The sequence below is a fragment of the Bos indicus x Bos taurus genome, chromosome 14, assembly GCF_003369695.1.
Source record: "Bos indicus x Bos taurus breed Angus x Brahman F1 hybrid chromosome 14, Bos_hybrid_MaternalHap_v2.0, whole genome shotgun sequence".
Taxonomy (NCBI): Eukaryota; Metazoa; Chordata; class Mammalia; order Artiodactyla; family Bovidae; genus Bos; species Bos indicus x Bos taurus.
In genome coordinates, this window is record NC_040089.1 from 3414360 (window position 1) to 3441746 (window position 27387).

The 27387-nt window shown below is 58.0% G+C and overlaps 1 protein-coding gene across 3 annotated transcripts in view; it reads left to right on the forward strand.

The window, feature by feature from the left end:
- The window catches only part of TRAPPC9 (trafficking protein particle complex 9), a 389597-nt gene that overhangs the window by 265842 nt on the left and 96368 nt on the right, over window positions 1-27387 (forward strand). For all 3 annotated transcript variants that reach the window (XM_027560766.1, XM_027560765.1, XM_027560768.1), the window contains one exon: window positions 21458-21611. In XM_027560766.1, coding sequence (XP_027416567.1) covers window positions 21458-21611 — 154 coding nt within the window. The remainder of the gene's footprint in view (window positions 1-21457; window positions 21612-27387) is intronic.

Below are 27387 nucleotides of genomic sequence, written 5' to 3' on the forward strand. Positions count from 1 at the left end.
GGAGCGGCGTGCCTGGAGCTCTGCCTCTCTGCCCCGTCTTTGGCAGCGCTGTTGTAATAGATGGGCCAGGGGCAAGGAGGAGGAACCGCGAGCGCTTCTCAGCGCGTTCCAGCGTCCCGACGGCCAGGCAGCTTCCATGTCACCAAGAGTGGTTCCAGCACAAGGGGAGAGGCGGGTGCGTGGGCTAGGCTTTGCTGTGGGAGAGCCCGTAGGATCTTGCATGGAAAAGGCAGGCCTGGCAGAGAAGGGTTTTCACACCCTGCATGAGCAAATGGACAGAAATGAGTTTGTGATTAGATTGCAGGCTCTCCAAGCCCCCTTTGGCACCTCACCAGCCAGCGTGTTGTGGGGAAGCATGGTGACGTCATTACTGGGACATTGGTACCACAGGCCCCAGAGGAGACGAGCCATGTGCGACTCAGGTCGCCCCAGATATTCTGATGCTTTGGACTGAATTAAAGGGGATGCCACCATTTTCATAAAGCACCGTGTACTCAGGCCCGTCAGCACCCCAGTAGCATGTACCGGGTGATGACGTGGATCTGGCGCCGTGAGAGGCACCGGGCAAAACCATGACAGGTGTTTCTCAGCCTGGGCTGGGGGCAGAGGCGTGAGAACAGCAGAGCAACGAGGGTAACACACCCCAAACCGCTCTCGCTTTAAACTATGTGTTGTCTTGTCCTTCTTGAAAAAGAGAATAAAGTGCTGATTATTCCCCTTAAAAGCCTTCCTCAAAGGACACAATGTTTCACCAACGAAATGGGTAGGTTCTGCGGCTCTGATTTCAGCACAGTGACCACAGTGATGAGTACTCGATCACACACTTGAGGTCTGCTGAGAGGGCAGGTCTGAAATAGTCTCATTACACCAAAAACAACAAAAAAAGCACAGACCAACACAATATTGTAAAGCAAATATCCTCCAGTAAAAAATTAGAAATATGTTAAAAAATATTTATTAAACCATTATGTAGATTCCAAAAGAGAAAAAACGTGTGTGAAGAGATGGACATGGAGTAACTTGATTGTAGCAATCATTCCACAGTGTATACATGTATCAAAACTTCCCACTGTACACTTTATGTAGATACAGCTTTTACTTGTGAGTTCCACCTCAGTAGTGTGTGTGTGTGTGTGTGTGTGTGCGTGCGCGCGCGTGCGCGCGCGCTGACTGGTGTCTGACTCTGTGTGACCCCATGGACTGTAGCCCACCAGGCTCCTCTGTCCCTGAGATTCTCCAGGCAAGAATACTGGAGTGGGTTGCCATTTCCTCCTCCAGGGATCTTCCTCCGCTGCCTCCGTAAAGGTGGAGGGAAAAAAGGACAGAGGGAAGAGCAAGCTGAGTCTTGTCAGTTCATGATTATTCCCCCCAGCTGAAGGGTGATGTCACCAAGTCCAGCATGGTGAAGGACGAGTCCAGAGTGGGACTGCTGGTTTCACAGCTGGAAACTAGCACTGAAACCAAATCGACTGCTTAAAGACAGGCAGCTTCCCAAGACAGTCAGCAGGCCAAGGGCTGGGGGCCAACCATTAACAGCTGGCTGCAAACCCAGGGAGGCTGGTTTTACCACGCGGTGGCTGGCTGCAAGGTCACACTCCAAGTCTGCACCAAAGGGCTCTGACAGCACAGAAGAGGGCCACAGGCAGACCATCTAAGGCCCAGAGCATTAATACCGACTCGTCAGTCCCTTCAACGGCGATGCAGTTGGACAGAAACGAGCCCTGGGAGCTCTGTGGGCCGAGTGGCAAGAGAGACCCTGCGTCCCCGATGCGGCACCTATTAAGCCATCAGGGAGGGAGCTGGTCCCTCACTCAGAGGCCCCACTGCAAGAACTCCTTCATCAGGCTCGCCCGAAACTGTGCTTTAACAAAGCGCATTCTTTCCTGATTTCCTTCTCTCTGAGGAATGAGGAGCAGGAAGTGAGCCGTGCCTTCAGGCTTAGAATCAGGGACACACTGTGTTTTCTCTCTAGTCCACAACTTCAGCTGGTACCGAATTCACACTCGAATGGCTCCTGCTCTTTGTTTCGCACCCCTAGGCCTAAAGCCCTGCTCTGTTACTCTCCAGATGTGTGACTAGTAAGTGTGCCACCATGTGCCTGGCACCGTGCCAGGGGCTCTGCACCCAGCGACCCATCCTGTCTTCACCCAGTTCCCACGAGATCATTCTTTTCTTCTTGCTGCAGAAGCAGCAGCACCTCGGGGGGTTGCAGTGACTTACCATGCCAAACGTCGGTGACAAGAGCATGGAAGGCTTGAGTCGAGCAAGCACAGCCCGACCCCACGCGATGAGCTTCCACAGGCGCCCAGCAGCGGGCTTACGTGAGGACTCTCCCCGGAAACAGAGAACCAAGAGCATGCTAAGGAAGCACAGCAGGGGCGGGGGGACAACATGCCAAGAAAATGGAACAGGAGGAAAGAGAGTCGTGAACGTTCAGGGGTGCCTGCATCGAGGACAGGGCGGGCAAGGACACTGGACAGGGACTGAGGGCCGCTGGGACAGTGGACGTGCAGGGCGATGGCGCACGTAAGAGCCTCACCTCTGCTGTTAACTGAGCATTTCCCAGGAACCAGGCCCCGTGCCAAGAGCGTCGGATATAAGAGCAGCGTTGTCGGCCCTGACAAGTACACTCTGTTGTTAACCATGCTTCGGATGCGAAGTGGAAGGCTGAGAGGGCCCGCTTCTTCCCTGTGGGTAGTTCCCCAGGTCGCTTGGTCCCCCGCATGTTCCCCCATCACCTCATTGAGCACCTGGAGTCGAGGGCAGGTCTGAGGTCTCCTGACTCCCCTCTCGCTCCTCCTGCTGCCTGGCACCAGGGAAGGCACTGGAGAGGGCAGGTGAGGCCTGCTGTCTGTTGTAGGGCCAGGACAGATCGTGTGGGACCCCAGGGCCCCAGCGTCCCTGCACCAGAACCTGCAGGCTGGCCTGGCTCAGAGGTGCAGCCTCAGGGGGCGGGAGCGTGGGCCCCCCACCCCAGGAGGAGAGTGCCTCGCCTTCAGGCTGGCACAGGCCGGGCGGGGCAAGGTGTGCCACATCACTCTAGAATCATCTCATCTTCTAACCAGACCAGTGATGGTGTGGGGGGGCTTCAGAGCTAAGAGAGCTGGAGAAAGGGGGAGGGGGGATGCAGGGGCACTTCTGGAGGGCCCCTCTGAGGGCGAGGGGAGGTGGCAACACGAGCCCGCCTCCTTGGGGACAGACTCGCCCCAGCCCAGGGTGCTGGTGCGCTCCAGACACAGGCTGTCCTGTAACATCGCTCAGTCAACAGGGTCCCCCCCCCAAGGAGCTAAAATAGCCCAGGCAATTAGTTCCGACAGCAACCAACACCTCTGTCTGCAGGAACCAGAGTTGCCATAGAAACAGCACAGCTCAGGAGGTGAGTGGACAGGGAAGGCTGGGCCCCTCCACCTGCGAGGCCCCCGGGGATGCGGGCCATCGCATGGGGGCTGGACTCAGGGGCAGGAAGGGACTAAGGCTGTCTGACGGATGCTTCCGCCAGACCCCTGCCCAGGTGAACAGCACGCACCTAACGCTTTAGCCTCTAGATTGGCCTGTCCCTGTCGAACCGAGTGAGGGGATGGTGTGAGGCAGCAAAGGGACCCCTGGAGGCTGGCAGCTGGGGTCACGGCCTCCCCCACAGCGATCACGCGGACCCCGCCACGGTTCCTCAGGAGCAAACAGGTGTCATGTGCCCGCAGGCCACGCCACCGGTGGCCTCTGCTCAGGGGGAGGATGAAGCCGGGCTGGCAGCCGCTCCTCAGGGCAGCTCAGTCCCGGGGAGGCAGCCCCCTCGCTCGCTCACTCTCCAGGCCGGACGGAGCGGCCGGAGGCCCGGCCGGATGGGCCCTGCACACCTCTCCGCTCCTCGCGGGCTGAAGCGTCTGCAGACAGAGCCCTCCTGGCGCCCGGGGCCCCCGCCAGCTGTCTCAGCCCATTGTCTCTGGCTGTCCCTTCCAAAGGCCCTGTGGTCCAGTCTAAGGGACCTGCTTTTTCAACTGAACCTGTCGTTTCCCCCAGTTTTCCAGCTCCACTGGGTTGGACAGACGCCCTTGTGGGGCTGGAGCGGGCCTGTGGTGGCCACAGATCCCCTCAGGCCAGGGTGGGGGTCAGTGAAGGAGCTGCAGGCGGGCAGGGACCCAGTGCAGGGAGAGCAGAGCAGGTGTGAAGAAGGCGACTGGGGCGGGGTGCCTGAGGCAGGGGGCAGAGAGGGGCCGTCACGGGCCCCCACACCTCCCAGGTTCCAGAAGCCTCCTCATGACACCCTTTTCCTGACCGTAAACCTCATACTTTTTTTTTTTGGCCACAACACTGGACATGTGGGATCTTTGTTCACTGACCAGGGATCAAACCCGTCCCCCCTGGAGTGGATGCGTGGAGTTCTCACCACTGGACAGCCCAGGAAGCCCCCGACCTCGTGCTTCTTGAGCCAGTGTGAGTGTGTCTTTGCAGCGTGCCTGTAGTCCTGCGGCTGAACGTTTCCATCTGTGTTAACCACAGTGCCTTATCTCCATGTTCCCCCCATCGTCTCCACGTGGTGAAAGCCGGCCAGTGCAGGAGTCCGTGCTCAGGTGCCCCCACGGGGCTCTCTCTCGGAGCCCAGGGTCCCTGCCTACACCCATGTCCAGGCCTCTCTGCTGCTGTGTGTCTTGTCTTGTCTCCTAGACACAGGCTTTGCAGGGACAGGGCCAACTCCCGATGAGTGTCTGACACCCGATAGCACCCAGCACCTCACAGTTTTCAGTTCAGTCCGTTGGAAGCAAAGGGACGTGTATCCCTTCTTGGAAAGGGTTGCTCCCATCAGAGACACACGGGTTCTGAGGAGCCCACGCCTGCAAAGAGGGCCAGTTCACACGGCCACAGATGCGGTTCTGAATGGGAGCCACTACTCGGCACACGGACCCACCTTCAGGGAAGGGGGAGACTGGAGGGGGACCATTGTCACCCCCTGAGGACGCACCGACTCCCCTCTGCAAGGACATACTGCCCTAGAAGCATGTGCCTGACGGAAAAGACGAGCAGACTCCAGACAACCCGCTGGCCAGCGCCCCGAGGGGCCAGACGCCCGTCTGAGAGGTGGAGGAGCATGCTCCCGCGGAGGCACCTTCTGGGTGGGCGACCAGGGGCCTTGAGAGGAGAAGGACAGCCCGTGGCTGGGGATCAGGAAAGGCTTAGGGGAGCGGCGGCCTTGGCACTGGACCCTGAAGCTCAGGCTCGGCCGCGGTGGGAGAGGGCACGGGCATCCCAGGGAGAGCAGCTGGCCGTCTCTCAACGGTTATGCTTGGAACAAACTGCCCTGAGTGTTGGGGAGTCAGAGCTGGGCCTGCCAGGCACGCTCACACCCCACGGTGGCGCAGAGGTTGGCCGAGGCCCCTGGGCGCTGCCCGCAGGCCTTTCCTGCTGCGGGGGTCAGGGTGGCCAACCCTACCTGTGCTTGCGGCTGGGAACGAGGACCAGCCAGCCATGCTGTGGTCCTGGAAGCCCCTGTCCCGGCCTGGGGGTGTCACTGTGCACAGGCCTGGTGGCTGGGCCTGTTGGTGTGCAGGGTCCCCTGTGAAGGCCCAGGGCTGCCCTTGGAGCAGCTCCCTGGCTCCCACGCCCTCACACGTCCAGGGCCCTAGCTCTGGGGTCGCCTCAGACCCAGGCTGTGTGCTCAGCCGTCCCCAGCCCTTTCTTTCCTTCTGAATCCTATCGCCGCTCTTCGGTGCTCCTGTGACGCTTGACAGATTCTCTGTGAATAAAGGGAAAAAATTGCAGCATAAATCATCTGGAGAGTAGCATTTTCTAATTTGGATGGGAGGCAAAACAACTCCGGATGGTTTTTTCCTCCTTCGTTTTCAGCAGGGTTTCTCTGTCGGGCCCTCGTCGTCTGCCTTGGAGCTGTAAGTCACAGTCCTGTTTCCAGGGGGAGGCAGGTTTGATTTCCTCATCCTCGTGTTCGCGTTTCCCCTCCTCCCCCACTTCCTGGGACTTGTCATCCTTAATGACTCCGTGACAAGAGGCGACGGTCGGAGCCTCAGTCTTATCAGCGTGGGTGGACAAGCGACAGAGATCACAGCGCCTTCCGTGGGTGGCCTGGCCTGAGGCCGTTGGAGGCGGTTCTGGTTTCGCCGCCAATGGGACCATCCGAGTTCACTGCCCCACCTGGACGAGCAGGCTCGGGCCCTGAGGCTCAGGCCGGGCTCTGTGCAGCCTCCTGGAAGCTGGGGCTCAGGCGCGTTTAGTCTGTGCAGAGAGGAGGGTGTGCTTGTTCCCTTCCAGCTGTGCTGGGCTGAAGGCCTGAGCCGCGGGTGTGAGCCAGACCATCGGAGGGGCGGCCGACCTTTCCGGGGCTCCAGGTGGGAACAGTGTTTGGGAGCTGCAGTTGTGACTGTTAGCCCAGCCATCCCCCCCCGGTGCCCCTCACTCTCCTGGTCTGTGAAGTGGGGTGTGTTGGAGGCAAAGCTGTCCGGTGTGACTGGCGGCCAGTACCTGGCAGTTATGACTGAAATCCTCGCCTTCAGGTCAGAAGGCCGAGCCCTTCAAGTCACAGTGGCCTCCCGTCACCCCATGCTTGAAATTGTAGACGTGGAGTTGGAGTCGCCTCCTGGCTCTTGCCCTCACCCCCACGGGGTGTGCATGGTGAGGGGCAGGACCGCGGGCTCGCTTGCCGCGAGGGGCAGTGGAGCCATGGAGGGAGCATGGGCTGATCCTGCCAGAGCCTCGGTTTCCGCATCTGTGAAAGGGGCACGTTAGCAAGGCAGTGGGGGTGCTGCCGTGTCCGCGATGGCTTTATCTCACGTAACCCTGTGTGGCCCCCCTGCTCCTCCTTCCTGTGCAGGCCCCCCGAGGAGGTCGGGGTCTCCCAGGGACAGCCAGTTTCTGTGGTGGGTTGGAAAGGAAGCCCAAGTTCCCTCCTCCGTGGGGCCTAACACCGGAGGGCCTCTCCCTGGACCTGATGGGTCTAGAGGGGCTGAAATTGCCTTTGAATGTTCATCTCGGCACTGTTACCTTTTTGTCCTTTTGACGTCTTGACTGGAAGGAGAGAGATTATAAATAGCTCTCATCCGTTGCCTTAAAGGCCTGGGCTGCGTTTGCCGCTTGAATGCAAAGCGGGAGCTGTTTCCGAAGCCTCGGTCTAGCCACTAGCTGCCTGTTCCCCACTGTGTCCCCCGCCAGCATCCATCCGGCCTGCTGTGGCCGAGGCTGCTGGGGAGCACTTTGGGAGCGCGCCTAACCGAGTCCTGCACTCGTGAACGCCGATTCTGGGGCGGCTCCTGCCCTGGCCTGTCCTGGGGGTCGGAGCAGAAGGCAAACTCGGGTCTGGGCAGCAGGCTCTGTGTGGCCAGCCCCCCATAAGTACGACCTCTCCCCTGCATCCACAACATCCAGGTGGTCCCGGAGATGAGGGAAACGAAGGTGTACCCCTTACCTGCCACCCACACCCTAAGTGTTTGTCTTTGTTGCCTGTGCGTCCTGGAGAGGTGTGCGTGGACACACGGGGCCCGCTCACGGCACTGTTCACGCCCACGGCTGAGTCGAGGACTGTCCCAGGGCTGGGGAAAGCCTCACCCACCAGGAGGTGGTGGTTACCCCGTTTTACAGGTCAGTATGCTGAGGTTTAGACCCTCGAGGAGGTCGGAGTGCGTGGACTGGAGACGAGGCTGGGAAGGCAGCGAGGGGGTCCCAGAGCCTGGTCCCCAGCTCAGCCCACTTGCAGACGTGCCCTGCTGAACTGAGCAGCCTAGCTGGGGCTGTGGTTACAGCAATAGCCCCCTCCGCCTCCCATGCCCGGGTGCCAGGCTGTAGCTTTGTGTTCCTGGAGTTCCAGGCCACCTGCTGAAGCCCAGTTGCAGAAGAGGAGCAGAATTATGCAGGGCTGTGGGGACCCACAAATCTGGGAAGAGAAGCAGGCAGCCTGATGCTCTGTAAGGAGAGGCAGGGGCTGCTGGAGGCGTGGAGAGGGCCGAGCGGCCTTTCTTTGTTTTTCCCCCTCAGATGTGAGACACTGTGTCTGAGGCTGGCCGTGTTATGAAGTTACTTGGAGGCCCCTATCTCAGCTCACGTCTCTGGACGTCCTGCTGTGTTCTGGGGGCTCTAGGTTTTAGGCTCGGGCAGTACTGGCAGGTGGTTCCGCCATGTGGATGGGCTTGGGCTTGGCATCACTGCTTCTGAGAGCGGGTCACGTTTTCCTGTTCTCTTGCGCGGCAGGTGTGACTTTGTTTTGGACACTGCAGACTCTGACTCTGTTCTTTATGGGCCTCTGGAGAGAGCTGATGTTTTGTTCTGGCAGGCAGCCTGTCCAGTGAGGCTCCCTGTGTAAACCCTGCCTCGCCTTCCTGGGCTGGGCGCCGAGATCTCCGCTCCTCCAGCTCAGTCCCCCAAGCCTGCGCTCCGCTGGTCTGGGTCTGTCCAGTGTGACCTGCTAAACCGTTAACAGCTCACCCTGGGTGGTAGCGCTCGCCAACTTCTGTGGTGCAAATACCTCCCCGTGGCCAGATTCCAGGTCCTAGTGTGATCTCAGGGGACACGGGGGCAGCGCAGCCAGCAGTCCCCCTGGGCCCCTCAGGGTCAGGCCAAGATGCTCGTGTCTGTGCTCAGAGCCCCAGCCAGGCAGCCTGGCTTCTGCCCCGGCGGCCAGTGGTGTCCTGTGCGGCCTCGGCTCAGGGCCGAGCAGAACCTGAGACTCAGCTGTGGCGCTGAGGGGTCAGGTCCCAGTTCTGTTCTCGAAGCCTCTGCTCTGTTGAGCTAGGGGGTCCCATTCTCTGGCCCCTCCCCTCTGAGGTTGCCCCCCGATGCATACTCTGCCTACTCCAGGGACCCCTTTTCCTGCACAGAAAGATGGCATCCCCGTTGGAGTTGGGCCCACGGTGCTGCTGCCTGGCGGTCCATACAGTGGCCGCGGCCGCTCTGGGGAGGAGGCGGGCGGGGCGGCCCCCACCCCACAGTGGCCCCCTGCCATGCCCTCCCTCCACGCGGCGTCCTGCTCTGCCTGCAGCACCCCCCGTGCCACCGCGCCCCCGCGGGGCCCTTGGGGGCTGCCCCTGTTGCCAGTCCAGACTTCTCCTCGCAGTCAGTGGGCCGGGTGGGCTGGCACGTGAGGGCCCAGGGGTCTGAGCGTGATTTCAGCCTTCGGTCTCACCCCGCTGGGCTCCTCATCCTCATCGCATCATTCAGGTTCTCAGAGGCAGTTTTTAGTAACTCATTCAGCAAACTCTTGTGGAGCACCTAAGTTCTAGGTCTATGAGAGACGTGAGACAGCTTCCTCCCTCTGTGAATTCATGGTGGTGTGTGTGTGTGTAACAGGCATGTGTGTCTGTGTGTGTGTGTAACAGGCATGTGAACCAAGCAGGGTCATGAGTGTGCTTAACCGTTAGATAGCAGGCACAGGGGTCAGGGGTCGGGGTAGGGAGGGTGCACTTCTCGTGGGGAGGAGGGGGAGCAGGTCAGAGTGGGCGTCACGGAGCTGGGCCCTGGGCTCTGGGCTAAGGCGCGGGAGGCCCTGGGGCAGGGGGGTTGGTGAACCAGTGATGGTGTGTGGGCCTGGACCGTGGGGCCCTGCACACCCTCCTGAGGAGCTCGCATGCTCTGTGCCCCCCCGGTGCCCTCTGCTCCCTGTGGCCCGATCAGCACCAGGGGGTGCTGTCCCTGGCGGGGTGTGTCTCCAGGAAGCCGTCCTGCCTGGAGAGCATCCTGGCTGCTCAGCATGAGGCCCGAGACCTTTTAAACATCAGTACTCACCCCGATGTTGCCCTCCGTGTCCTCATTTTTACAGCAAGAAAAGGCTTCAAAAGGCCAGATCGTTTCCTGGGATGGCCCCGACATGGGCAGAGGTGGGGCGCGAGCCCGGTTCTCTGTGTCTCCGAGGCCCGAGGGCCCTGTCGGCCCCCTGCACTGACTCGGGGGGTGAGAGGCTGGCCACCCCGCAGTGCTCTTCCCAAGCTGGACACATGCGCGGAAATCTGAACTCCTTCCTTTCCTGTTTGCTCTCCTCATCGCGTCTAGGAAGTAGGGCATTCAGATCAGGATCGATGAAACGTGTCATTAGGTGTGAAAGCACCTTTTTGCTAATGGCAGCTGGCTTAGTAATGACTGAGGCGTTCTATTAGGAAAACAGAGATGTTTCACTGCCTTAAAATCAATCAGCTCCTGGCCCCCTCGGGGAGGTGGCGCTTCAGCCACATGAAAGGCTTTTGAGTGACTCCCAGTTGGGTCTGCGTTTTCTTCCAGGGAGGCGAGGACCGGCAGGCTGTGTCTGTCCCCGAGCACTGCCAGGTGGGGAGGTCTCTCTTCCAGGGTGGCTGCGGGGAGCACAGGGGCCCCAGGGGAGGCGGGCCGAGGGTGAGCTTAGCCGGGGGAGGCTGGGGTGCAGAGAGCGGTGTGCAGTGTGGGCACAGACTGGGAATGGCAAGATCATTGTGGTGCTGGCGGCAGGAGGCGGGGGGGGGGCCCCCACAAGAGCAAGCCACAGAAACAGGTGTGGTCCGCAGTGCCCGGACAGGCCACGGAGAAATCCACGCCAAGGCCTTCCGTGGTGTCGGGGCGGCGGGGGCACTGTCTTGCTGTCGGCTTTGGCGCAGTCACGTGAAGAGGTTAATCAGAAGAGCTGGTTGTTGACATAATGAGGGCTCATGTGGGTGTCTCTGGAGTGAAGGCCTGGGCCCCCACTTTCTCCCTGCTCCAGCATCACCCCGACTTCACTAGGTTGAAGCTCACGGGCTGCCACCCTCGCCCCCTGACCGTGGCATCCCTCACGAGCCCGGGGGTGGCTGGGGAGCCTCAGTTTCCCCACCAGAGCAGACAGGAGCGCCAGTGCTGTGCTCGGGCTGCCTGGGGTCAAGTGGGAGTGAGGGCTCAGCTCAGCTCAGCTCAGCAGGTGGCCTGAGGGCAGTGCCGGCCCAGGAGAGGGCCAGCGCGTGGTAGGGATTGCTGCCCAGCACTTGGGCCTCAGAAAGAGTTTTGACCTTCCGCAGACATACTCCAGTTTTTGCTTCGTCAAGGAGTCTCCCCTGATGATATCTCAGTGTCTGTACACGCGTTGTGTGTGTGCACTATCTGTTGGTGCTTTTTGCACATACATGATAACTAGGCAGTCTCCAACTTGTACATCCCTCTGGGAATCCTGTGCCCTAGACCTTCCGCTGTTCTGATGGCAAGTGTGGTTTGCATTTGGGCCACCACACTAGCCTCCGATCAGGTCTCTTCCCTGTCTCCAGCACCGCCCCCCTCCCTACCCCTCCCCTGGCTGCTGCCTTCCTTCTGGTAAACCTCCTTGGCCCCTTTGTCTAAAGAAATCTCTGGAAGCTCTAGGAAACCACTAGGCAGGACATCAAGGGTCGAATCCACTTTTCTTAGACTTCGTCAGCGCTCACCACCCCCACTTCCAGTTCTGTTTTCCGGATAAGCTGCAGCCCTTCAGAACCACGGCCACTGACATATACCGAGATCCGAGTCCTGCACATGAGGTGCGGGGGGTTGAGGGGAGGCCGGGGTAGAGTGACGTCATCAGGTCGTCAAAACTAGAGCCGGGGAGCCGGCAGGGTCGGTCCACACAGCCTGCTGCCCAGGCCTGGAGGGCAGGGGAAGAGGGTCAGGGGCCTGGGGTGTGGGGAGACAGGGAGGGAGACATGCTGGAGGGGAGCAGCTGGGAGCTGGCCTGCATCTGGTTTGGGGTGCCCGGCAGAAAGAATCGTGTAATAATAGCGATGCGAGAACTAGGATTTCTGAAAGGCTTTCTTATGAAGAGTACGCTGTCCAGATTAATCCACAAATCACCTCTTGTAGCCCAGTCATGTGCTCATACAGGTGACAAACCGGAGGGCTACAGCGTTCAGGACACTCCCCGGGGCTACCCCGCCTGCTGGCCGGAGAGCAGAGCCCAGCAGAGACACTCCCCGGGGCTACCCCGCCTGCTGGCCGGAGAGCAGAGCCCAGCAGAGACACTCCCCGGGGTCTACCCCGCCTGCTGGCTGGAGAGCAGAGCCCAGCAGAGACACTCCCCGGGGTCTACCCCGCCTGCTGGCCGGAGAGCAGAGCCCAGCAGAGACACTCTCGGGGGCTACCCCGCCTGCTGGCCGGAGAGCAGAGCCCAGCAGAGGAGGCTCGCAGCCATCGGGACTCCACCGTGGGGACTGGTTGGCATCTGCCGGGCACCCGTGAGCCTTCCTGGACAGGGTGTGAGGGGAGAAGGCTGGGCTCCACGGGCACAGGGCTGCGTCCCCCTGCCTCCCAGAGTGCCTTCCCTCCATCCTCTGCGGCCATGTGTGCGCCGCCGAGGGAGCCCCAGGTTCCTCTTCTGTAGGATTCGGACGCTGACAGCGATAACGTTTATCAGCAGGCTGGTTGTGAGAATTAGAGAGAGGTGATTGTTGAGAACCCCACAGACAGCCTGCCCTCAGGAAGGTCTCAGTGGTGAGGAGACCTCCCGCCAGGCCCTGCCTGAGCCCCTCCCTTCCGTGTTCCCCAGCTTAGGGAAGGGCAGGCACACACCCTGTAGAAGGCAGGATATCTGCATCCCGACGCAGAAGGACTCCTGGTCCACAGACACCAATTGCACATGGTCTTGAAGGTTCAGCTCCACTTAACAGGGGCATTTTTATCAAAGGGAGCTTTTATTTCCCCGGAGGCTAATTGAAGACTGTTGGCCTTCAGCAAACGCAGTGAATTTCATTTACCTTTGAGACTGGCGGGGTACCAGGGTCCTCGCACCGCACTCTGATGGCTGTAGCTGTCTGATCCATCTGTAACCGTTCCACAGAAGCTATTTCAGGGCTCTCTACCTGCTGGTTCTCGTGCTTCTGATTAGCTTGATGAGGGAAACTGCCGTGGTCTGTCTTAAATCCAGATGTCAAAACACTTCCATGGATTTCTCCCGAGTTCTTTCTTCAGCAGCATGCCAGGGGAAAGTCTGCCAGAGATGGGTTTGTTTCCCTCTTGCTCTTCGCCTCCCTAGAGGTGGGGCTGGGCCTGCGAGCTCTGCACCGCTGTTGGCCAAGTGGGTTTCGACCACCCCCCGCCTCTGCCGCAGCCTGCACGCCTTGTCCGACCCGCCTGAGGCCCCGGGGAAGCCTGCCTTCTCCCTTCGGGCTCTTGGACCGAGGCCCTGGGCTTTTGCTTCCAGGCAGCATCCCTGCCAGGTGTCACCTGGGCGGGAGGTGCAGCGCCTCCCCTGCGGATGCTCTGCGCACACAGGGGGCCCCTGGCCGCCAGCCCCACCGCTCTGCCTCAGTTTCCCCATCCGCTCTGTGAAGGCAGTGAGGCCGCTGGAAGGGTGGCGTGTGTGCCAAGAGCAGGCTCTCAGTAAAGTTCTCCCTCTGGGGCTTCCTTCTCCTTTGTCTCCTTTGGTGTTTAAAACAATGTCCCTGTCTTCTTAAAACACACTTCTGATCTCGCTTTCCGCATGGGTCCACCTGCCCAGCAGAGCAGGGGATGTCCCCCGTGAGCCTCCGTGGGATGGCTCTGCTTACCCCTCCAGCCGCATCCCTGGAGCAGCCGGCCCGGTGTCCCCCCTGGAGCAGCCAGCCCAGTGTCCAGGGAGCGGAGTTGGGAGGGTTCACGCTCTACCACGTCACGCCCTGTGCCACGTGTGACAGTCTGAGGACCCAGGAAGCTCCCTCCTCACCTCCGCCTGACTCCCAGCCTGAGCAGCCTCAGGGACGTGGGCAGCGCTGGGCGCCCCCTCTCTAGGCCACGCTGCACCGAGGTCCTCGGGTCCTAACCCTTGGCACACTCACCGCAGCCCTCCCAGCCCATCTCCCCCTGGTCTACTCTCCCCCAGGATCCTGCAGCTCCCGGGGAGGGGCCCTGCTTCAGGTTCACCTGCCTCCCTGCATGCCGAGCAGGGCGTGGGTCCCACAACGTGCTGGCTGCTCTCTGAGCACCATTGTCCCGGTGTGGCTGGTCCCACATCTGCCCTGGGTCTGACCCGGGCAGCACCCCGCTGAACCCCAAGGCTGCCCTCAGCATGTTCTGTCCTTGCACCCCGGGTGGAGCTGCGGGGTAAGGCGACGAGGGGGCAACGGCGAGCATCCCGTCAGCGCGGGTCCCTTGGGCACAGACGCTGACCCGCAGCGGCCATGCAGGACCCTGACGTGGTCGGGATGACGGGGCTGCCGACCAGGACCCCGCCGGTGCCCTCACCCTTAGGTTTAGGTGCGTCCTCTGCACGGGTGATGGGAGAGAAGCGGGCACCCGACGGGGACGCTGCTGCTTCAGCAGTCCCTCCCTGGCCAGCACGTCACTCCGGAGGACTCAGAGGAGCCCGAGAGGGTGTCATGCGCCTGCTTTTCACTTAAGGCTGTGTGGTGGCCATGGCCCGGCTGAGCCCACAGAGGCTGCCGCCCTAATTCAGCTCCCCGGGGTTTTCCCAGCCCATGTGGGCTGGGCACGGGCTATGGGGAGAAGCCGGGACTTGCAAGCAGCTCGTTTCCTTTTCCAGTTGGCAGCAGGCAGGCACAAACCCTTAGGGTGCCCTGCGGCCGGGTCCTCACTGGGGTTAACATGTGTCCCCTCCCAGGAAGCCCCAGGCTCCTCTCACAGCTTCCCAGGGTGGGGGCTCCCAGTGGGTGACCCGTCACAGGCACCCCTGGTGCAGAAGGCAGAGGTGGGCAAAACCAGGCCTTTCAGACTTCTGGGAAAGCGTCTGATTGGTCTTTTGATCTCAGTATAGACCTCCCCAGAGTTGTCAGGAGCATTGGAGGAAACCCCCAGCTCACCCTTAGAGACCCAGAGGTCCAGGGGACTGCTGACATGGCTCCTGGCGCTCACCAGAGAGGGGGCCTTGCCTGGGGCGAGCTCGCACCGAGCCGGGGGCATAGTGGGCTCTGTGAGCAGGGCAGTGCAGGGAGCGGAGAGAGGGGGTACGGGAAGCTGGGCCAGCACTGGGGGGCCTCTGGGAGCGGGGGGCCGTGAAGGACGCGGGCTGAGGACGCAGTGGCTTGCTTGCACATTGGTCTTGGGGGAACGTTCTCTGTGATCGCAGGAGAGTGAAAAGAATAAATAAAATACGAACGCCTAGCATTTATCTTACATTTTAGTTTTCGTAAAATGTCTCTATAAACGCTTTCCTGTTTGGACCTCAATCCATTCTAGCAACATTTTTTTAACCACCCCCCAGAGTAATTGCTATAATTTTGAGCATTAATGATATGCCAAGTGGTCTGTGTTCCCCACAATCCTGACTGACCCCAGCCTCACGTGCTCATTTCACACGTGAAGAAGCGGAGGCCTGGAGACACCGGTCTAACCTGCCTCTGGCCGCCAAGCTCCCAGGTGACCAAGGTGGGCTTAGAATCCAGCTCTGGGCGGCTGCAGAGCCTTAGCTCCTCCGTCCACACAGTCTTCCGTCCTGGAGGAGGCTCTTCAGTCAGTGACCCGCCCTGGGCCCCACGTCCCGTCAAGAGCAGAGTTAGGCTTGAATTCCCCGCCTGCTGGGGAGTTCATCCCTCCCCTTCCCGCTGCATGGCAGGGATCTGGCGGGCCAGCCAGCCCTGCTTAGATGGAAGGCTCCTCCTGGAGAAGGCCCAGCAGAGAGAAATCAATTAAAGGCGACCCCGGGAGGCAGGGATCCAGGCCTCACTCTGCTTCCCGCGGGTTGTGGGGGGCAGCCGGCAGCTCGATGGCATTAAGAGTAAATCTCACTTTATTAAGCGCTGTCTTCTGAGCGGAGGACACTACTTACAGGCCCCCAAGTAGTCGTTCATCTGCAGAAATGCAAGGAAAGGGGGTTGTGCTTCCACCGAAACGTTGGCTGAGACGGGAGGAGGTGCTGCTGACACATGAGGCTGGTGTCTCTGGACGTGAGACGCGTCACTTCGTTTGTGGTCCTCTAATACAGGATACACACATATCAGTTTTACGCAGGAGGTGTCGGGTTCACGGAAGGACTCGGAGGCTGCGTGTCTGGCTGTGGTAGAAGCAGCCATGGGCTAGAGGGGGCTCAGCGGAGTCCGGCTGCCCTCAGGGAGGAGGTGGACAGGGCGCTGGGGATATCAGGGCGTGGTGACAGAGGGAGGTATCCCAGCCAGCCTGGAAGGTGGGTGGGAGGCAGAGAGACTGGGTCTTGGGGGTGCCTTGGAGTCAGGGTTCCCTGGAGGAAGTTGTGAGAACTGGCCAGGGCAGCCTTTGAGCCTTTTGAGGGCCCTGGGAGAGCAGGTCCTCGTGGGTAAGAGGTCTGTTCTCCCTCAGCTCACCCCTCTGGAAGGCAGGTGCCAGGCCCTGGGGTCCCCTCGTGGATGGCCAGGGAGCACGTGCACAGGGGGAGTGTGACGGGCGCCACACGGGCCTCTGGTCCTGTCCTCCTACAGAACTGGCTGGCCCCTTGCCCGCGATCACACCATGCGGTCACTCTTTGGAGAAGCTGTCTCCGTAGCAAGAGGCCGTGGCTGCCTGGCAGCCCCTCAAGCCCCCACCCTGACCTTGGCTGAACTCACAGAAAGCCCATCAAGAGGTGGGTGGGCCCTTAACCACCTCCAGCTCGCAGGTGAGGAACTGGAGACCCAGACAAACGGAGCACCCCGAGACAGAGTGAAGGGGGCTGGGACCTGTCAGACGCTGGCATCGGCTCAGCCTTCCCTCTAATGAGTGGACCCCCGCCTGGGTGGGGGCAGCGAGAGCGGGGGCCCTGGCCCCCGAGCGCCCGCCATGTCTGAGCTTCCCCGACCCTGTCCAGTGCCTGGCACTTAGCTACATCTGCCAGGTGTGTGCCTGGAGCTTGTGGGGCAGGGACGCCTCTACGGACCCCCATCTCCATGCTCGCCTGCTGCGGGACCCCCAGGCCGGGTTAGGAGTCCTCTGCCCTGTCAGCTGTCCCTGTGGCCTTGGGCAGGTGGTAGGTATGAGGATGGCGGGAGACGGTGACGGTGAGGCACGTGCCGGGTGCCCGTGGGTGCTGCCAGTCTCACATTTGGCGCGATCCCTGATGGCGCTTTGATTCTTATAATACAGTGTATCTTCTCTTCAATTAAAAATGATAACAAGGAAGCTTTCTTTGAAACCATAACTGGTCTACGAGGCTTAACGAGAAAATGATCGTCTTGGGTGTGAGCCAGGAGTCAGGTTGATGCCATTTTCCTGTCTGCCCCAAGTTCTTCTCATTGAGGATGAATGACTCTGGAAGGCCAGCCTCCTCCCTTCCACTTGGCTAGTACTTCATTATAAACCAGAGACTAGGCTGGTGTTCTGCATAGTCAAACAGACTCCCGAAGGATGCACTACATAAATTTAGAATACCGTCTTATAACTATCAATTATCTCCCAATGAAAGTTCAATTTAATTATACATGGATAGTCCTTCTAAATCCGACTCCTTGATTTGTATTTAAATGTCATCATTATGACTTCCCTGGCGAGGTTATCAGCTGTTCAAAGGCTGAATCATATGATATGGTATTTTTTTTTTTTTTAAAAACCACCACTTTTTTTATAGACTCTTCAGAAATCACAGCACCTTTTTTTAGTGCCAACTCTTAACTATTATTGTCACATTTGGCCATAAAATTAAACATGAAAATTGGCATTCCATAGTAGTATTAGTTTTATTTCCCTCCGACTCGGCAAAGATGAACAGACTCAAATAGCGGTGGGGACTGTCTGGAGCGGAGGCTGCAGAATGCACTGGGGTGCTGGGCCAGTATCAGAACCGCATTCAGGTCTGAAGCTCTTGCGTGAGCGGCTTGGGTCACTTCTTAACTGCCTGGCCCCTCAGCCTCCCTGCCTCCACGTATGGGATGCTGCGTGTGCCCGGGCCTGGCTTTCAGCCCCTTCCTGGAGGACATGAAGGACGGTGGTGAGGCTCAGGGCCGTGCCCAACGTCCAGGTCGACAGAGATGTAGAGTAGTCTTCGGGTCCTAGAGTTGCCATCCTGGCTCCAGGATTCTAGGCTAGGTGCCCCCTAGGCGAGTCACTCAACTTCTGGTACCTCGATTCCATCATCTGTGCAGAAGGAGGGTGCTGCCTTTGAGACATTCGCTGCATGGTGTGCCCTGGGGCTGCTGGAGGGGGAGCGATGTTATAAATTTGGGGAGTGGGGTGGCCTGTGGCTGGCGGGCTCTGCAGTCACCAGGTCTGTGTCTTCCACCAGCTCTGAAAACCAGAGGAGCAAAGATCATTTCCTTTTAGGTCCTTGGCCTAAGCAAGGGAGAGCCAGAGAAAGCAAAAATCAGGGCGGCTCCGTCTGAGCACAGGCTCCCAGTGGGGCTGCCAGCTCTGTGCCTTTGGGCAGGTGGCTTTCGCTCACAGAGCTTCATCGCATCTGTGAAAGGAAGCATATCACAGCATCCTTAGGCTGCCGTCATAAAAAGATGAATACGTATTGAAAACACCTAGCCCAGGCTGGGCACGTGGTAAGCGTTTGTTGCATTTCATTTTTCCTCTTCTCCTCTTTTGTGGGCACACCTGGCTGTGCATTTCTTAAGGGTGGTGGTGGGTGATGTAATGTGATGCTTAGGCTTAGTCCGAAATTGTTTGAAAGAGCCCACCCCTCCTGCCCCACTGGCCCAGGCAGTCACAAATATAATCCCAGTGGTCAGTATGCATTCTGATCTATTCTGATCGCAAGTCTTCTGAGAGCGGGCCTCTCTTTCCACTTTGCATTTGGCCAGAAGAGAGCCAGGTGTCGGGACGTGTCCACACCCACCTTCCAGGTAACAGTTACTGGTTCCTTTTGAGTTACCAGATGAGGAGACTGAGTTTGGCCCCTTTAGTGAAACTTAGGATGTATTCTGACCTTTGGTTTGAAGAGAGCACTAGTTTGCTTCAGGCCACCTTGGAAGTGAGGGAGTAGGAAGCAGTTCTACTCGGTAGGCATTTGAGGCGCTCCAGCTATACCCACAGGGGAGAAAGAGATGACTGGGCAATTCCTGAAGAAGTGTTCAGCCTCAGGAGTAGTTCAGACCTGCAGACTGAAACATCAGCGAAGCAGCAGCTTGCCTCTTACTGGCATAGATTTGAAACTCGACCATCATCAGTATCGGCCAGGATGCAGAGAGGGCCGCCCCCATCCCGCCCCCGGCTCTGTTGAGGGCATGTGCTTGGGGAGAACCTCCTTGAGAAGGGACTTGTTCCCTGCCTCTGGGCCTAAAAGGCTTTCATACCGCCACATCAGTAATTCCACCTCTAGAGGTGTACTCTCACAGATAGCCGTAAATGCAGCGAGGAAATTTAAGCAGAAATATGGTGGTTATGTCTTTTTTTTTCACCAATATTTTTTTTAAAGAATGCAAAATACCTGAAAAGTATGAAAAATAGGGGAGCTGGTAAAATTATGATACAGCCGTGTGATAGAATCTTCTGCAGACTGATCTTCAACAGTGTGGAGTTGTTCATCTCATATTAACAGAATAAAGCGAGCCTTAAAATTGTGTGTATACGTGTGTGTGTATGCATATATTTAACACTTTTATGACTTACACATACACTTATGTAATGATTTGTTACATTAAAATAGGAACACTTAGGAAAAAAAGACTATAGAATCCATGTATCAATCATAAGGGTATAAGATTCTGAGTACTTTTCCTTTTGCATGCTATTCTCTGTTTTCTAGCTTTTTGCAGTAAGCGTATCTACTTTTGTAATCAGAAAAGAATGGTAAAAGGGTAATTTTTTGAACGTGGTCCTTGCCCTGAAGTGCACTGTTTCTGTGCTTACGCTGAAGTGCCCCTAACTCTGGTGGCCGACCCTTAATCGTCACGCTCTCGGCCAAATGCTGCACATTGACCAGTAATTCTTTCCAAGCGCTCGAGGCCTCTTCCTTAGGTTTACTTTGCTGTTTATACGCCCTGAATACCAGCTCCTGCTTGTTAGAGACAGAAATCGCCAAAGGCCCATTAGTGCCTGCTGGAGTTCAGGGGAGTATTTCGGCTACTGCACAGACTATGAATTAAAAGAAAATGCCTACTGTTATCTGTTGACTGGCAGTCATCTTGAGGGCCTGACACGAAGGAGCCGCCCTTTCTCCCCTTCTCTCTACATCCCTTCATGTAGCACATTTTTGTTGAGTACCTACTCTGTGCCTGACTTTGTGCTAACAGGTAGGATTTCAAACATCAGTGAGACCCAGCCAGCTCCCGGCTGTGTGCATGTCAGGACCATGGGCAAGGGAGGGGGGGCAGCAGGCGGTTAGAGCCTGACCGCCTCCTACGGACCAGGTGTATCTCACCAGGAGACACAGCTGAACGTGGATGCAGGTATGGGGCAGGCAGCAGTGGCCTGGGTATTGCCGTTCAGTCGCTCAGTCGTGTCTGACTCTGTCACTCCATGGACTGCAGCACAACAGGCTTCCCGTCCTTCACTGTCTTCCAGAGTTTGCTCACTCATGTCCATTGAGTCGATGATGCCATCCAACCATCTCATCCTCTGCAGCCCCCTTCTCCTGCTGTCAGTCTTGCAGAGCATCAGGGTCTTTTCCAGTGAGTCAGCTCTTCGCATCAGGTGGCCAAAGTATTGGAGTTTCAGGTTCAGCATCAGTGCTTCCAATGCATATTCAGGGTTGACTTCCTTTAGGGTATTAGGGAGGATCTTAATTCACTGTTCATTTCTTCTTTGAACTGGTTCCTGCAGTGTGTCAGGCAGGCACAACTCTGGGCCCGGGAACACTGCTAAATAAGACAAGAGCATCTCTGCCCTCAGGGAGCCGAATTCTGATAGGATTGATAGACAGCTCACAAATCCAGAAGTAAATATTCGCAGCTCGTGGTACATGGTGCAGCAGAAATAGATTGAATACCACCCTGGAGAAGGTGAGGGCGGGTGAGAGAGAAAGCTGCTGTGGAGAGGTGGTCTAGGAAGGCCTTTCTGAAGGTCTGATCTAAAGGATGAAAGACTCCAGCCGTGCCACGGGTCAGGTGAAGAGCATTCCCACATGGGGAGCTGTGGCACAGAGGCTGAGTCACGGGATGGAAATTGCCCTAGGGTTAAGAGTGTGGGCACCCAGGGTGTGAGACTTGGCAGAAACTTGAAGGTGGGGGGGATCCTGGGCGCAGGGGCTGCAAGTGGGCAGGTGGGGTGCTTTGCGGCTGGTGGGGTGCCGTGTGGCTGGTGGGGCGCAGCATGTGGCTGGCTGGGTGCGGCATGTGTGAACAAGCCAGTCTGGCGGAGGATGAAGTTTGAGGTGACAGGCAGGGCTCTGTGTTGAGTCTGCAGTTCCCACTGGGCTCTGGGTCCTCAGGGCTGAGTAATTGCCAGCCTGCTCTGCGATTTTCCCTTTGGTTCCTGTCCGCTTTATCCTTTTCCAGAATCCAGATTTCTTTCTGGGGTTGGACTCTCTGACTCTGTCTTTCGTGCTAAACTGTGTTGAACCAGCTCTGAAGCCAATGCTCCCCTGGGAATCAATTATTTCATTTTCTTGGAGCGACTCCATTATGAATTACTAACGATAACGATTCATTCTCCTGTTTCACGCTGGCATGTGCTGATTCCCCGAGAGCCCGCAGAAGAAATTGCCGTCCTGATTCACCCTCTGCTGTGTTTCCCCTTCTCTTAGAATGGCCATTCAAGTGGACAAGTTCAACTTTGAGAGTTTCCCAGAATCCCCTGCGGATAAGGGGCAGTTTGCAAATTCCAAACATCTGGAGGAGGAGAGGCAGGAAGCCCGAGGCCTGGAGATCAACAGCAAGCTGGACATCCACTGGACCATCATATCCTTTTCCCAGACCCGAGGAGCCCAGAGGGGTCAGCTAGTGAGTGCTGGGCACAGGTAACTCAGGAGTGGCCTGGCAGGGAGATCTGGACAGAGAGCAGACATTTTCTCACCTCTCACCGTGTCCAGGGCCCCAGGAGGGAAGATGAGGAAGGGCCTGCTTGGGGCGGGGGCTGCTCTTGGCTTGGGTCACCTGTTTCTTGTCAGCATTCAGATCTGTGATAGTGACAAGTACTAACAGCTACCTGCCATGGCTGGGCTGGAGGGCTTCCACTCACTGATGCGGTTGTCAGGGAAACTGAAATTGGGTTGAACAGCTTAGCCAGGCGTAGAGATGCCATTTTGAAAAACCTGGGATGGGAGCAGTTTAGGAGGCTGTGTTACAAAGGTCAGTTTCATAAAACAGCTGGCCCTGCCCTGAGCTTCAGAGCAATGCCTGGCTCATGGTTGACACCCAGTTGGATGAGTGGGAATCTGGAGGAACCCCAGGTTCCCTAGGTTCTGTGTTTCTTCAGCAGTCTTCACCGAGTGCCTGCTTTGGGTCAGGTGTACGGTGAGCCACCTGAGAGGTGGAGATGCAGAGATGAGGCCTCATGTGGTTGCGTGGTCTTGAAAGGGGTGGAAGTGCTCTGAGGATTAGATGCACGGCAAATCCCATGGACAGAGGAGCCTGGTGTGCTGCGGTACGTGGGATGGCAAGAGTTGGACACGACGTAGGGACTCAACAGCAGCAACAGGGACAGAGCATCGGGCCAAGTGCTTCATCAGAGGAGCTGCTGGGGGCAGCGCAGTCAGGGAAGGCTTCACAGAGGAGGTGACGTTAGCGTGGACTTTTTAAAGATAAGTAGAAGCTTGTCAAGGGGAAAAGGGTGGAAAGTGCCCTGCAGTGCTCAGGATGCGAGAGGATGGTTCTCCTAGAGCGTCTTCCCAGGAAGAGGCAACTCTGAGGGGACTGTCTGTTATTTATCGGTATCTCGTTCACATGCTGATTCTGTGGAAATGGGTTGGCTGCAGCCTGTCATGTGGTCTCGGATCATTCCAGACCATCTTCCTGGTTTCTGGAAACATCCTCGGGCTGCAGGAGGCACAGTTTCCAGGACGGATGCCACTTCCTTCACACCAGCTCACGTGAATTTGAGCTTGGGAGACCAGACCTCTGTCTCCAAGGAGCTTGTGAAAAAGCACTGCCGATGGATGGCTTGGGAACCAGACGCTAAAAATAGAGCGTCCAGGGACTCATGGAGGGAACCGGGTGCACGTCGTGGGGTTAGGCGTTTGTCTCCTGTGGAGAGAGAAGTAAAACAGCCGGGACCACAGCGTTGCCCTTCTCGAGGTGCCCTGCATCTCAGCAGAGTCGGGGTCAGTCAGCTGGCATGTTTGAGTGAGCAGGGCCAACTCAGCCTGAGTCCAGCCAAGGACCTGCTTGGGCGGGGTGGCCAGAGCAGTGCTCACCTGCCCACCAGGGGGCCCTGAAAGCGCTCCTGACCCCTTGAGGGGATGGAGGCGCAGGGAGGAAGGAGGCGGTCAGCGGTCAGCTCTCGTGTCTGCGTCCTGACGCTGGAGCCAGGAGAGGCCCCCCTGTGTTGTGGAGGCTCCACGCCTCCTGTGTGGGGTCCTCGTGGGGTCCCCATGTGAGCAGGGGGGCCCTGCTCCTTCTCAGAGCCTTAGCTTTCCCCAGGAGCTGCTGCAGAGCCTGGCCCACTGGGCTGGGGTGATCCAGTCTGCACCCGGGGAGGAGGGCGCAGTGTGCTTGGGGGACCCAGAGGGAAGGGGGTCTCATCACGGAACCCACAGAGACTGGGCCTTGCTGGGAGCAAGGACATACAGCAGCACCTGTGAGCGTGGCTTCCTGGGTGCTGACCCGGGGGCCCACCTGGTCCTGGATGCCCACCCCCCAGTTCCCAGGGCACGTCTCACCCGTCTTGCTGATGCAGCTGCCTCCGCATTCCTGCGGAGAAACAAGGGGAGCTGGTACTGAACCGTCAGCCCCACTCGAGCCTGTGGCCCTTGCCTCCTAGTAGGATTATGGTGACCATCAAAACACTCACATTGTTTTATTGAAAACGTACTGAAATGTTTTGGGGTTTCTCTCCTTTCAGCCTTGATTCTTTAAAGAAGCTGACTTCCCTATTTTGCGTTTTGATTAATAATTCATGCAAGCAAATCCTTATTGGATGCCCACCAGGTGCCAGGCACACCCGTCTCCTAGCTTTACTGATTGGAAGCCCGTCCCCACAGGGGATTCGAGTGACGAGAATTAACACTGTGGACATCTCTTCCCTCTGCACTCCCCTCCTGTCTGGTAATGACATCTGGCATGGGACGAAGAGCAGACTTTCGCTATTGTAAACCTAAATCCAAGCAGATGGGAAGACCAAAGATGGAATTGCCTAATTATTTCATTATGCATTTTGATATTTTCTCAATATTTAGACTTCATAAAAAAGTCGAGCCTAATTTGACACCCATCCACGGTGATAAAAATGGCCCGTATGTAAGCCTGTACGGCTGGATAGACGCGTTTTAAAGGAAACTGGCTCTCGCGGTAGGTGTGTGCACACCTGTCTAGAGAATACCTGCTATACCCAGAAGAGCCCAGGGGACTCTGGGAGCTCGCTCTCTGCACGGGGCTCACCGTCTGTGTGCCTTGTTTCTGCGCCTGGGGGCGGGCAGACGCAGAGGTGGGCGCTCAAGGCGCAGCCCTCGTGGGGTAAGACGGAGCTTTCCTGTGGTGGGACTGACCTGCCTCGGTGTTCCAGACCCGCCGTGCACCGTGGACCCGAGTCGCCCCCTGCGGCAGGTTGTACAGAGCGCAGGCTGGAGCAGCGGGTCGCCCGGGCGGTGCTGAGGTGCTGGCCTGCCTGCCAGCCTTTCTCCCGCTCCCCTACTCCCCTCCCCGCCCCCAAAGGCAAAGGTCGAGCTCTGGGGCCGCTTCCTCTGTGTCCTGCCCCCAGCAGCCTGGGCGCCTGGGCTCCCGAAGAGACGGGGTAGGGGGTAGAGAGTAGGCGTTGTCCGTCCCACCCAGGAAACCGCAGCCCTGCTTCCTCTGACCGCACCCTTGCTTTGTGAAACACGCAGGGCAGGCGTCAGTGCTGATTTTTTTTTTTTAATTTTTGTTGAAGTCTAGTTGATCTATAATGTCACGTTTAATCTCTGTAGATTAATCTCTCAATCAGGTGTATCCATATATACATTTTTTCTTGTATCTTTGGCATTCTGGTTTATCCCAGGACACCACATACAGTTCCCTGTGGTGAACAGGAGGACCTTCTTGTTCATCCATTCTCTTTGTGTGATAGTTTGCATCTTCCAGCCCCAAACTCCATCCCTCCCCCTGACCCACCCCGGGTGCTGCAGGTCCAGGCAGGCTTTCCCACATGGAGCCTGGAGCCTGCTAACTGGCCAAGAGCCAGCACGGCTCAAGGGTCCCCGCAGGCTGCCTGGGGCGTCGTCGGGAGACCGCCCTCTGCAGGGACAGGGTGGCCTCATGCGGAGCAGGGGGTGGGGGGCAGTCGGCCATCGGAGGCCGTGAGCACCAGGGGCTTCTCGGTGTTTTCAGCCCTGAAGCTCCCTGGTTCAGCGGTTCACGCGCTGGCCCTGGGCCCGGGCAAGTGAGCTAACGTTGAATACTGCTCTTTTAGATTTATGATCCCGCTCTCTCTTCTGAAACCCTGTGTATCATTTCCATTATTACGCGCGCTGTGCAAACCACCACGTGTGCGGCTCCCGTGTGTCGAGTTTCTTGGTGTGTGGTCCACGGGGCTGGGGAAGGGACACTGGGCAGCGGGGCAGACGCCGACCAGCGGGCGCTGCCGCCCAGCTCGCCCGCCCCCTCCCCCAGGCCTCCGTGTAGCCTCTCTGCTCCCCTTTCCTCCTCATCTGGTGACGGTGGTGATGGCAGCCCAGGGCGGACATGTGCTCTGGGGCGCTGCTGGGATCAGTCCTAACCATTATATCCGTCCTTCTGATCCCCTGGGAAAGTGAAAGCGTTGGTTGCTCAGTCATGTCCAATTTCTCTGTGACCCCGTGGACTGTAGCCCACTAGCCTCCTCTGTCCATGGATTCTCCAGGCAAGAATATTCGAGTGGGTTGCCATTTCCTCCTCTAGGGGATCTTCTTCATCCAGGGCTTGAACCCGGGTCTCCCGTGTTGCAGCCAGACCTGATCCCTACCTGGTGCTGGACAGGATACTAGCATTTTTCTTACAACCTACAAGCTGGGTAGTACCTACCCCTTTTAAAAAAATAGATACTTATTCTGGAAGTTGAATAACTCTCCTGACATGTGTCCCGGAGCTGGATGGCCAGGATCCGAGACCTCACGTTCTTTCCTGTTGCCTGAGGTCAGCCTGGAGTGACGGCCCACCCTCGAGGCCCAGCCGTGCTTCCTGACCCTGGAAGGTGTCAGCACAGCTGAGCCCCCGCTTCCCGCTCTCCTTGGGGCCCGGCCCCAGGTGAGGCTCCTCCCAGACGGAGGGCGCTGGGCCGGGCCTCCCCAACGGCCGGCTCCTGGCGTCCCTGCCTTCATGTCTGCGGGGGTGCCTGAATGGGGTCAGGTCCCCCAGAATGTCTAGTTTGAGAGCTTTGGAAGCTGACTGTATCTTCCTTCACTCTCCATGTGGCATTCGGAGGAGGAGAGACAAGCGTCACGCAGGTGCAGGTGGGGGTCACCCTTTATGATTGGCCTCCCATGTCCGCTCTTCTCCGGGGCCCTCTCTGCCGCCTCTCCCATCAAGCTCCAGCTGGAACCGCCCCCCTCCGGGCCCCTGCAACCCTCAGTGCTCAACTCCTGTTTGGGATAGTGCTTCCAGAGCACAGGAAAGTTTCTCCTCCCAAGACTGTCTCCCAGGCCCGGCTGTGCTGTTCTTGAGGTCAGGTCCTGTCAGCAGCTGTCCCCTGATGACCTCCGCCTGCTGGGGTTTGTGCCAAGTGCTGGGACACTGCGGTGAGCAAGAACTCAGCCTGGAGTGGACTCTGCCTGATGGAGCCCGGGCGTGTGCTCCCTGCCCACCCCGGTGCCATGTGTAATCCTTAGCACGGAGGGATGGAAACCGTTTGGTGAATGGATGGTTTCTGTTTCATTGATGGAGCTGAACAGCCACCAGCTTGCTTGCATGACGCCGAGTGCCGTGAACGTAGGAAGGGAGTTTGCAGCCAGCGTGACTCGTCTAGCTGAAGCCTGGCTCCCTTTCCAGGGGCAGCGCTGCACAGACAGTCTGCAAGGGAGGCAGCTGCGGGAGGCTCTTGGGGCGAGCTCGGTGTTAGCACCCCTTCTCATTTTCCTGTTTTTGTTGCAAACCTCCCTTCGGAGAACATTTCAGGGTTGGTGAGATGCCTACTGACCTAGCAGAATCCAAGCCTGGGTAGGTTTTCTGACAAGACCTGGGTGCCCGCTCCGCTGATCCCCACGAGGCTGGTGGCCTGGACCATCTGGGCTGGGTCTCTGCCAGGTGGGCTGATAAGCACGTGTCTTCCGTCTTCTGTCTAGAGGTTATTTGTAACCATCTGGCTGCTTGAGGGTGAGGCAGAGGCTCAAGGAGCCCAGTGGCAAACTGGGCTTTAGGTGCCTAAGAATCAGTAGCAGGCGAGGGGCTGGAATGCCTCTGTGGGATTCTCAGGGTACGTAGGCTTAAGTAATGGGAAGCAGAGGTGTATGGAGCAGGGTCGTGCGCCCAGAGGGGCTGTCTTCTCGGGGCTGGCCTCAGGCCATGCCGCTGACGGTGGCCATGTTTGGTCACCCTCTATAAATCCCAGAAGTGGCTTTGACATTTGTCA